General features: G+C 36.8%; 1 protein-coding gene across 1 annotated transcript in view; it reads left to right on the forward strand.

The window, feature by feature from the left end:
• The first annotated feature begins 11,764 nt into the window (after positions 1-11,764).
• The window catches only part of LOC125663747 (uncharacterized), a 30,096-nt gene continuing 29,400 nt past the window's right edge, over positions 11,765-12,460 (forward strand). The window contains exon 1 of the mRNA XM_056142722.1: positions 11,765-11,950. Coding sequence (XP_055998697.1) covers positions 11,870-11,950 — 81 coding nt within the window. The 5' untranslated portion in view covers positions 11,765-11,869. The remainder of the gene's footprint in view (positions 11,951-12,460) is intronic.

Raw genomic sequence — 12,460 nt, forward strand, 5'->3', positions numbered from 1 at the left:
TCAGTTCTGGGACCAAGACTTTATGCAATGTTTGCAAAACTGATTGGTGAAATCTGCCGCAGACATCATATCATGTATCATTGCTATGCTGATGATACCCAGGCATACTTAGTTTTTAGACCTACAGATACATGGAATGCTATCTCATCGTGGCTACAGGAATGCTTAGCAGATATAAAATCTTGTATGAACGTCAACCTGCTGAAATTAAACGAAGAAAAAACTGAATTTATAGTGTTTCCTTCGAAACATTCAAACGTTTCACCATCTTTTCAATTGTCTTTTGGAAATACCACTGTTTCCAACTCGGACTATGTTCGAAACCTTGGTGTTTTCTTCGACTGTGTACTTTCTTTTAAAAATCATATTAGTTCCATCTCTCGTTCTTGTTATTATCATCTACGGAATATTGCACGTACTCGTTCTTTCATCAATGATGACGGCTGCAAGACACTTGTATGTTCTCTTATGTTATCACGCTTAGACTATGGAAATGCACTATTTAAAGGGCTACCCCAAACAGATCTGAGCAGGCTACAGACAATCCAAAACTCAGCAGCTCGACTTGTTACCCGGGTCAGGAAGTATGACCATATATCACCCGTGCTTGTGTCTTTGCACTGGCTTCCAGTTGATTCCCGTGTTGAATACAAGATTTTACTACACACATACAAGGCACTAAACGGATTGGCACCGGCCTATATCAGCGACCTCATCACTGTGTACGAACCAAAACGATCTCTGCGTTCATGCAATTCACGATTGCTAGAAAAACCCCGCGTTCGTACAAAGACCCATGGAGATCGAAGGTTTGATGTAACAGCTGCCACACTATGAAACAGTTTACCGATAGACATCCGTTCGTGTGGCACTGTCAAAAGTTTTAAGACAAACCTCAAAACATATCTTTTTATACGCCCGTCTTAAGACGGGACATATTATGGTATGGCGTTCATGTCCGTCCGTCTTTTAGCTTTTTCGTGTCCGACCCATAACTTAAATACTACAAGGCCTAGAATTATCAAACTTTGTCTGTAGATACATCTTGGGTAGAAGGTGTGTCGCACATTAAAACCAGGTCACTGTGACTTTTCATTAAGAAGATATGGCCATATCCGTCCGTCTGTTAGCTTTTTCGTGTCCGACCCGTAACTTAAATACTACAAGGCCTAGAATCATCAAACTTTGTCTGTAGATACATCTTGGGTAGAAGGTGTGTCGCACATTAAAACCAGGTCACTGTGACTTTTCATTAAGAAGATATGGCCATATATGGCAAAAACTTGTCCGGCTCATAACTTGAAAACTATTAGACCTAGAATCACCAAAATTGGTCAACTAATGCATCTTAGGTAGAAGGTGTGTCGCATCCTACTTTAAGGTCACTGTGACATTTAATTAAGGTGATATAAAAAAAAATGTTTTAATGGGTACAATCTATACTGTTAACAATATGTGACGGGCGTATTATGTGCCGTGGCGGTGCACTTTATTAGGAAATCTTATAACCATATTTTGTAATATATTCTTTTTTTTTTTTAAAGTAAAGGCTGGTTTGTCGCATGAACTCGTAATGTTTAAATTGTTTTATTTTATTTGGATGTTATATTTTATGCTCTGATAAATCTTATCATGTTTTACATTTTACATTGTTAAAGCGCCTAGAGTAATTACAAATTATATAATGCGCTATATAAATGCCGCACATTATTATTGTTTATGTGTAAAACATTTAAGGTAGCTCATTACACTCAAATTTTATTTAATGGATCGTTAAAACACCTCTTATGAAGTATGATTTCACCATCCAAAGAGTGATACAAGCTCTCGATTATTTTATATGAATTTGTAAGTAAACTCAGGTGACCTATTGCAGTTGATTGTCGTCTGTCGTCGTGTGTTAACAATTGAACATTTTTAACTTCTTCTTGATAAATACCAGTCCAATTCTTTTCAAATTTGGAATTAAACATCTTTGGGACAAGGGGGACATCAATACGCCGGTTTCGAGATACACCCGAGTTATTTCCCTTTGGAGAACTCTCATATACAGTGAGGCGCGAAACAATTTGTTTACACGCGGGAGTGGGACTAATATTCATCACTGCGTAAGTGAATATACTCAGTAAGTTTCTCATGCACTGTTAGATCACCCGAATTCGACTGATACACAAACTAAGCTAGTAAGTTATAAGTATTTCGCGAGTAATTAAATACATAGAATTCTTATCATATCACGTTATTTCGTTGGTCATAAGTACCAATCTAAGACATTACTTGCAAATATGACATTGTTTTTATGTTTCCACATTATTAAAACATTCTTTCGATAGTATTTTGTATTTCCCACATTTACATATTAAAAGAGAAGCCGCTTTTAATACATTTCATCATCTTCCTCGCTGACTGTAGGTCCACTCTGTCCCACTTAGTCATTCAAAGTTCCACTAAATGCACCTCCTACACAGAAGAGTTCGTATCTCGAAACTGGCGTATTGTAAATTCCAGGACTCCAGCACCCTTAGGGGCTGGGCAAAAACTGCCCAAAATTGACCAATTTTCAAAAATCTTCTCCAGAACCGCACATGTTTAAGAAAAACTAAATACATAGTGATGTAGATCAGGAAGGCCTCTACCAAAATTGTTAAATTTCATGATCCCTGGGGTAGGGGTTCTGACCCCAGGGTGGGGCCAAACTTACTATATAGTGTTTATGTGTAAAACACTTAAATAATATCTTCTTTAGTATTATTGATGATAATTTGAAACTAAATAGATATTTAGAAAGAACAGGTAGTCCTTTACCAACATTGTCAATTTGATGATCCCAGGGGTAGGGGTTTTGGTATTAGGGTGGGGCCAAAATGGTCAGTTATTAAATGTGTGAACAATAGACATTTTTAATTTGTTCTTGATAACTACTATACCAATTCTTTTCAAATTTAGTATGAAGTATCTTTCTTACACCTCAGGGATCTTAGAGGCGGGGCAAAAACTACCCAAAATGAACCAATTTTCAAAAATCTTCTCTAGAACAGCACGTGTTTAAGAAAAACTAAATGCATTTAGATGTAAAGCAGGAAGGCTTCTACTAAAATTGTAAATTTCATGATCCCCAGAGTAGGTGTTCTAACTCCAAGGTGGGGCCAAACTTAGTATATAGTGTTTTGTGTAAGTTTGCTGATACGGTATAAATTTAAATCTAAATGCATACTAAGGAATAGTGGGAAAAGATGTACAAAAAATAGTTGAATTTCACAACCTTAGACTCTAGGATGGGTCCAAATTACTGTTGTATATATAGTCATAGCTTTTAATGTTGATACACCTATTATATTATGTGAAGCTTTCATCAGTGTATGCACTGATGAGGGCATTGAAGTTGTAAGAATACATCTTGTTTTATACTTTTGAAAATTTTATATTAGAAATTCAGAACAGGAAATGTTTTCTACATTTCATATAGCCCTTGGGAGTAGTGATACTTTTTCACTAGTACTCAGGTGAACGATAAAGCCTGTGGGCCTCTTGTTTTTGATTTTTCCCGGAATGATTTATTGATTGATTGGATATTGTTTAACATCCCTATCCAGAATATTTCACTCAAATGGAGACGTCACCACTGCTGGTGAAGGGCTGCAAAATTTAGGCCTATGATCGGCGCTTATGGCCATTGAGCAGGGAGGGATCTTTATCGTGCCACACCTGCTGCGACACGGGACCTCGGTTTTTGCGGTCTCATCGGAAGGATCGCTCCATTAAGTCGTCTCTTACGACAAGCAAGGGAGTACTGAGGACCTATTCTAACCCTGATCCCCACGGGATTCCCGGAATGATAAAAAAGTGTGTTTTGTTTGCAATTAATAGGTTCTTGAGTCCAAATTTTGCTGTGATTTTACGCTTGATATGAATATCTAATAAAACATGCCTAAAAGATTCAAATATAAACATTCTAATGTTTTAGAAAAAAATATTTACGAAAATTGAAAACATTACAGTATTTGTTAACACATTGTAAATCTACGGATAAAATCTTCAAAACACATGTCAGTTAGAAAAAGAGATATATCAAAGTTCCGTAACCGGTGAGAAGACTCGGACGTGAATCAGTGCAAGAATTGCAGCAAATCGATGCAGTTTTTAGCTTTTTTTACCGAAAATGCGCCTGTGGATGAAGTTAAAAGACCAGAACCAATTCCCTGTATAATGTGTTATTTATATTTTCACCACAGATTCAGTTTTGGTATCATTAACGTCTTATTCACTTTAATACATAAATATATAAGGGGAAAATGATAGTGGTAGAATACCTTAGATAATGTATGATATCTTAGATGCATCTGAAAGTTCACGTTTCATATTGTTAGGTACGACTGTGACATCATAGTTACATTTGTGTATATATGGCAATGACATGAACGAAATATGTTTATTCATTTCTGAAAAATTCTGGTGGACTGTTAAAGTGTTATTTAATATCGCATGTTTCAACATTAGTCATATTTAGTTTTATGTCTTAGTGAAAACTACGTGAATTTAGTTTTTTGTCAGACTTTGAACATTTAACATTGCCCCTAAAATATATTGGGCATTTGTTGTTTTTATAGCATTTCTCTTAATTGTTCTAATTATTTTCCATGCATTACTAAATTAGTTGCTATTTATAATATGTTGTTTTACCATTCAGAACATGCAGACTCCAAGGATGTACAATGTAATGGGAGATCAGCATTATTTTCTTCAATAGGACAACCCACAAATACCCAGTTCTATAACAATACAGTGATGTTTCCTGCCAAATCGCCCATCTAATCCACCGTTACAACCTGGAAAGCGAGTGAAGAAACCTCTATGCATTTTAGATCCCGTCACGGGGAGAGACATAACAAATGAAATTCTGTATACAATAAAAAGTAAGGAAGCGGGGTCATCACACAGATCCACCCCACCAAGTGGCCCAGGCTCTGGATCCAGAGGGACTACAGATATGGTAAGAGATAGAAATATGCCAAGTGGTCCAGGCTCAGAAATTTACGTTATTAGGGTTGTTTTGTTAAAATTTCCTAGGTTGTGGACACTATTTATTGTATCTCACCCTCCACAGCAAAAAAAACAAGAGGTACTGTGAGCAATGCTCACTAAGAATACCCCCCCCCCCCCCGCTTACCCCAATCTCCCAAAGGGTGTTGGTAATAGGTATAAACTACCTCTTTTCTGAGTGTAAAAAACAAATGGCATGACAAACCGAACCATATTGCTACTTCGATGTTTAGTGCGCATGACCTTTGACCTTTTGACCCCAAAATCGATAGGGAACATCTTCATCCCATGGGTAGTCCATATGTATGATATGGTGACTGTAGGTGGAAAGGATAACACTTTAGAGCCCGGAAACCATATTGCTACTTCGATGTCCAGTGCACTTGACCTTTGACCTTTTGACCCCAAAATCGATAGGGAACATCTTCATCCCATGGGTAGTCCATATGTATGATATGGTGACGGTAGGTGAAAAGGATAATGCTTTAGAGCCCGGAAACCATTGCGTCTACAGACGGACGGACAGACAGACAGACGGACAACCCGATTCCAGTATACCCCCCCCCCCCACAACTTGTTGTGGGGGGTATAAAAAAAGAAGAGATTTAAATTAACTCCCATCAACATAATTCTAATCAAGTAATACACCCACCAGAAAACAAGTATCTGGGTAATACTCTAGTCATCTTTAGTACATTGCTCTCAGCTTTAAAAAAATAAATGCTTGTACATTAAATGGTGCTATTTTCCTTGTTTGTTGTTGCTACTGTATTCTTATGCCCCCCCCCCCCCCCCCCCCTCAAAGAAGAGGTGCATATTGCTTTGCACCTGTCGGTTTGTCGGTAGACCACATGTTGTCCGCTCAATATCTTAAGAACCTAGCTTTCACATGATCGTAATGATATTTCAAATGTGGGTAGATTATGAATAGAAGAGGACTCCTATCAATTTTCAGGTCAAAAGGTCAAGGGTCGATCAATCCACTCTGGACATGGAAAGACACTGTTCGCTCAATATCTTGAGAACCCTTTGCCTGACAGACTCAAACTCGGTATACTGGTGCATCTTCAGGAGAAGAAGACCCCTATTGATTATGAGATCACATTGTCAAAGGTCAAGGGTTAAACTGGTCATAGTAATATATAGTCCGAAATATCTGACGCTTTCCTGGCTTTTTTATGATTTTGATATTTACCGTGCCTTGGCAAAAAAGGCTAGGAAAACATCAGATATTTTGGACTGAGTAATATATTGTCTCCTATATTTTAAGAATCATTTGCTTGATTGACACCAAACTTTGTACACTGGTACAAGATGAGGAGTAGATGACCCCTATTGATTTTTAGATCACATAGTCAATCCACTCTGGACATAGGAATATATCGTCTGCTCAATATTTATGCCCCCCTTTAAAGAAGAGGGGCATGTTGCTTTGCACCTGTCGTTTGGTACACCACATGTTTCTTCATGTCCAAAGGTCAAGGGTCAATCTATTCTAGACATAGGAAGACCTTGTCCGCTCAATATCTTGAGAACCCTCTGCTTGACAGACATCAAACTTGGTACACTGTACCAGTGACCTTTGGACATCCTAAGGAGTAGATGACTTTTATTGATTTTGAGTTCACATGGTCAAAGGTCAAGGGTTAAACTTGTCATAGGAATATATTGACCACTCAATGTCTATAGAACCCTTTGCTTGATAGACATCAGACTTGTACACCATCTTGAGGAGAACATTACCCCTATGGATTTTGAGGTCACATGTTTAAAGGTCAAGAGTCAAACTGGACATAGGAATATACTGTCTGTTCAATATCTTGAGGACCCTTTACTTGACAGACATCAATCTTGGTACACTGGTACATCTTCAGGAGAACATGACCCCTATTGATTTTGAGATCACATGGTCAAAGGTCAGGGGTCAAATTGGACATAGGAATATACAGTCTGCTCAATATCTTGAGAAGCCTTTGCTTGACAGACATCAAACTTGGTACACTGGTACATTTTCATGAGAAGATGACCCCTATGGATTTTGAGGTCACATGGTCAAAGGTCGAGGGTTAAACTGGACATAGTAATATATTGTTTCCTATATCTTAAGAATTATTTGCTTGATTGACACCAAATCTGGTATGCTGGTTCAACATGAATGACCCATATTGGTTTTTAACGTCACATGGTCAATCCACTCCAGACATGGAAGATATTGTCTGTTCAATATTTTGAATTGGTGGTCACTACTATCAGTCAAATTATGTATGTGTTTAACCCTTTTCAATTTTGCACCATGGGGGGCATATGTGTCTTACGAATATCTCTTGTTTGAAATGGTTTGGCACTACTATCAAAAATTAAATGATGCATGTGTGTTAACCCTTTTTAGCTCACCTGAACCAAAGGTTCAAGTGAGCTTTTCTGATCGCTTTTTGTCCATCGTCTGTCTGTCTGTCCGTCCGTCCGTCTGTCTGTCTGTCCGTCCGTCTGTTTGTTAAATTTTTCACATTTTCGACTTCTTCTCCAGAACCACTGGGCCAATTTCAACCAAACATGGCCAAAAGCATCCTTGGGTGAAGGGCTTTCAAGTTTGTTCAAATGAAGGGCCATGTCCCTTTCAAAGGGGAGATAATCACTAAAATGCAAAAATAGGGTGGGGTCATTTAAAAATCTTCTTCTCAAGAACCACTGGGCCAGAAGAGCTGAAATTTACATGAAAGCTTCCTTACATATTGCAGATTCAAGTTTGTTCAAATCATGGCCCCCAGTGGTAGGATGGGGCCACAAGGGGGGATCAAAGTTTTACATACAAATATATAGGGAAAAACTCTAAAAATCTTCTTCTCAAGAACCACTAAGCCAGAAAAGCTGAGATTTACATGAAAGCTTCCTGACATAATGCAGATTCAAATTTGTTCAAATCATGGGCCCCTGGGGTTGGATGGGGCCACAATTGGGGATCAAAGTTTTACATACAAATATATAGGAAAAATCTTTAAAAATCTTCTTCTCAAGAACCACTGAGCCAGAAAAGCTGATTTTTACATGAAAACTTTCTGACATAGTGCAGATTCAAGTTTGTTCAAATCATGGCCCCCGGGGGGTAGGATGGGGCCACAAGTGGGGTGGGGGGGTCAAAGTTTTACATACAAATATAGGAAAAAGCTTTAAAAATCTTCTTCTCAAGAACCATTGGGCCAAAGAAGTTGAAATTTACATGAAAGCTTTCTGACATAGTGTAGATTCAAGTTTGCAAAGGGTAGTTTGGGCCATAATAGGGACTAAGGTTTTACATGCAAATATATATTGAAAGTCTTCAGATATGGGCCAAGGTGACTCAGGTGAGCGATGTGGCCCGTGGGCCTCTTGTTAATTTTGCACCAGGGAGGCATACATGTTTTACAGACACTTCTTGTTCAAATTGTTAATGAATTTTGTTTCATATTTCATTTTGGTTTTTCAAATTGAAAATTACCATCTCATTTGTGCATCAGAGGCTTATCATACCAATTTCTTTTAACAAACTAATAATTGCATATGCATGGTTATCAAGTGTTAAAAATAACATTTATTAATGGAAATGTAATGAATTCAATCACCTCTGGGTATAATGTGACAAATGATGGGGGATGCTTGTGGGAAAGTCTGCACTTCTGATTTTTTGGTCCCCTATTTATCTAGCATTTGCAATTAGAATACAGGTGACTCTCAATGGCTTGAACTTCGATCTCGATCTCAAAGTTCTAAGTCTCTCAAAGTGAAATCATGGTCCCAGTTTTTTTCTCTATATAGCAAAGCAAATTTACTATTGATCTCTTGAACGTTCGATCTCTAGAAGTTCTTGATCTCTCGAAGTAAAGTTTGGTCCCGTAAAACATATTTCATTGATTTTCACTCTCTAAGTGGTGGTAGTGTATACCCACCGTTACCCAAGTGTGTAATAATTATACCCCCACAAGAAAGTTGGGGGGGGGTATATTGGAATCAGGTTGTCTGTCCGTCTGTAAACGCAATGGTTTCCGGGCTCTAAAGTGTTATCCTTTCCACCTACAGTCGAGATCAGACTACGCAAGGTTTTGTCATGCCCTTTCTCTTTTACACTCAGGAAAGAGGTAATTTATACCTATTTTAAAACAACACTCTTTTGGAGATTGGGGTAAGCGGGGGGTATTCTTAGTGAGCATTGCTCACAGTACCTCTTGATTCCGCTTGAACCTTTCCTGGATTTTGTTGAATGCTGGAAGGATAGTGTGGTTGTGGTAATTAGGAGGCGAGTGCACCATGGGTCAAAGCTGTCACTACTATTGGGTGCATCACCATTTATATGGTCACAATAATAATTGTTCTAGCTAACTTTTAATGCTCCTTAAGCTGTCATAATTTTAACACTTCTTCCATTCTAAAACTAACATGAACAGGATTTATGCTAATGATCCGAAGCGAGATCACATTTGATTTAGGTTTGATTAAATTGAATGTAGTACTGTAAAAGCATTTATAATTTAAGTTGGGGGTTGAGTACACGGTTTTTTTATGCCCCCGAGATCGAAGATCGGGGTGGGGGTGGGGTGGGGCATATTGTTTTTATCCTGTCTGTCATTCTGTCTGAAACTTTAACCATGCTAATAACTTTTGAAGAGTGAGTGACAGAGCTTTGATATTTCACATGAGTATTCCATTTGACAAGACCTTTCCGTGGGTACCAACATTTTTTACCTTGACCTTGGACCTACTTTTTGAAAACTTTAACCTTGCTAATAACTTTTGAACAGTAAGTGATAGAGCTTTGATATTTCACATGAGTATTCCTTTTGACAAGACCTTTCCGTGGGTACCAACATTTTTTACCATGTGACCTTGACTTTGGAGTTTGACCTACTTTTTGAAAATCTTAACCTTGCTTATAACTTTTGAAGAGTAAGTTATAGAGCTTTGATATTTCACATGAATATTCCTTGTGACAAGACCTCTCTGTTGGTACTAAACCTTTTGACCTTGACATTTGACCTACTTTTTAAAAAATTGACATTGGTCATAACTTCTAAATGGTAAATATTAGAGCTTTCATATTGTACATGAGCATTTCTTGTGACAAGATCTTTCTACAGCTACCAAGATATTTGTCCTTGTGACCTTGGCCATCTTCGGAATTGGCCATTATCGGGGGCATTTGTGTTTCACAAACACATCTTGGTCACATCTAACATTATGAGTGGGTAAAAAATACATGGTTATTACTGAATATAATATATATTACATCAAATATTTATTACTACATGTATAAATTTACGCACTTATTACATGACTACATGATACATGTATTAGTGTAAATTCTTCCCATGTGTAAATTATAAACCACTTTTACAGTGTACATGTATTATGATTTCATCGATTTACAAATTCAAAGTACTAAATAAAATTCTGGTGTGTATATTAAATACTCATCTTTGCAAGTCAAGTGTCCGATACGCTTACAAGATGATAAAATATTATGCAATTATAGAGAACAATCGTTATGAAACTCCAGAATTCAGATTTATTTTTAACTATGGATAAACCAATATTATAATTGATGTTACTATACTTTAACTGCATGTGTAAATATTTTGTTGATAGTATATATTTTATACACAATATACTAGCAAAACAGAAATGCAATTCAACACGCAAGTGAGAGTCTCAAGCACACATACCAATGATATCATAATAGACATAATAACCTTTGCAGCATTGAGGCCAGGTACTGTAAATGGGGAAATGATTGCGGCCACAAAGGTAATTATGTCTATTATGATATCATTGATATGTGTGCTTGAGACTCTCACTTGCGTGTTGATCGAATTGCATTTCTGTGGTTTTAATTTTGCTATGTTTGCGGTCAGGGATTTTTTCACGAAATTAAAATAACTGCAATCATTTTGCAAGTGTGACACAATACATTTTGAACATCATTATAGAATTTGAATTCTGCGAAAATTAGACCAATATGAAAAACCGTAAACTTTTAGCACTGCAAATTTAAACCACTTACAGTAATTGTTTTTGAAAAGATAGTCAGCCAGGCCAGTGTTTTTACAACAATTAACACCCAAAGCTCATGATTTTTGTTGTAATAAAAACAGGCTGTGAATTGGATCTAGGACGCAGAATTTTGGATAAAAAACAAAATAATGGTTTTTGAAAATCTGTTCGGAAGAAAAATTGTCTGCAAGCTGAAACGTCCAGATATATATCTAACATTAAGATATCGAAAAGTCCACTATAGGTTAATTGAACATCTGAAACCTTATTACTCATAAATAGACAAAAAACAATCATTTTGTCACAAAATTAGAATCCCTAAACCCCTAAATTATACAACTTTTGAAACATTATAAGGATTCATAAAAAATCTTAGTACCCTTATTTCAACCCCCTGGTCTTGAATCGTAGAAAGTCTAATTGAATTTCCAAACCCATACTGCACATCTGCAAGAAATGCCCAATCATATTTGAAAAGAATTTTTTCCTATCTCAGTTGATTTGAAAGAGGAATTCCATTAGCAAGAAATGTAACAGACACATAGAGAGAAGGATGGACAGATATGAATAACAACAAAATATGCCCAAAGTTATTTTTAGAAAAATTAGATTTGCTTCAGATGTTGCGCTGGACCAATTTTCTAAAGAGTGGCATTAAATTCTTTGGACAAATACATTTCTGTGTAGCTATATATACATTATACAAATTCAGGGTGAGGATACTTGTAAGTAGTTTTTTTATTACGCTTAAAGGCAATCACCTGAATGCAGGTATTACTTAATTTCTTCATGACATTGTTATATATACATGTACCATTTTCAGACACATTTTGAAGAAGATTTGCAGCAGACCAGAGAGGAATTTGAAGAAAAAGGTTCTGATTTTGTGGTAAGTTCCATCTACTTTATTCATTTCAAATTTTCTGTCTAAATGCAATGTCTAACTTTTGAAATTAAAGCGTTATGTCTTAGAATAAGCCACTCTTTATACTACTGTCTCCATTAAGTTTGCCGTCTTGAAGCTACCTGCCATCGTCGGATACCCACGGGTTATCTCGTTTTCTACTCATCACCCGTGGGCAAACTCTCCGAAATATCATCGTAAAATATGCTAATTTGTTGATTATAGACAACCAATCAGAAAGTTGGAACTCTTCAATTTTGAAAATATGTTTATTAGCTAGCTATTTATGCTAAATATCTTGAAGCCCATTAAAACGTGTAAATTTTGTTTTAAAACGATTGAAGACAAGTCGTACAGGTCACTTACATCAAATACCAGGCAAAAATTATATGCGAGTACCTTTCTCAAACTGCGAAATGCACCGGTGAGTGGATTTATTTGCAATCGGTGTGTTAACTACCGAAAAAGTTTTTGTCATTGCCGAATATACATGTG

Source organism: Ostrea edulis, chromosome 1, assembly GCF_947568905.1.
Source record: "Ostrea edulis chromosome 1, xbOstEdul1.1, whole genome shotgun sequence".
NCBI lineage: Eukaryota > Metazoa > Mollusca > Bivalvia > Ostreida > Ostreidae > Ostrea > Ostrea edulis.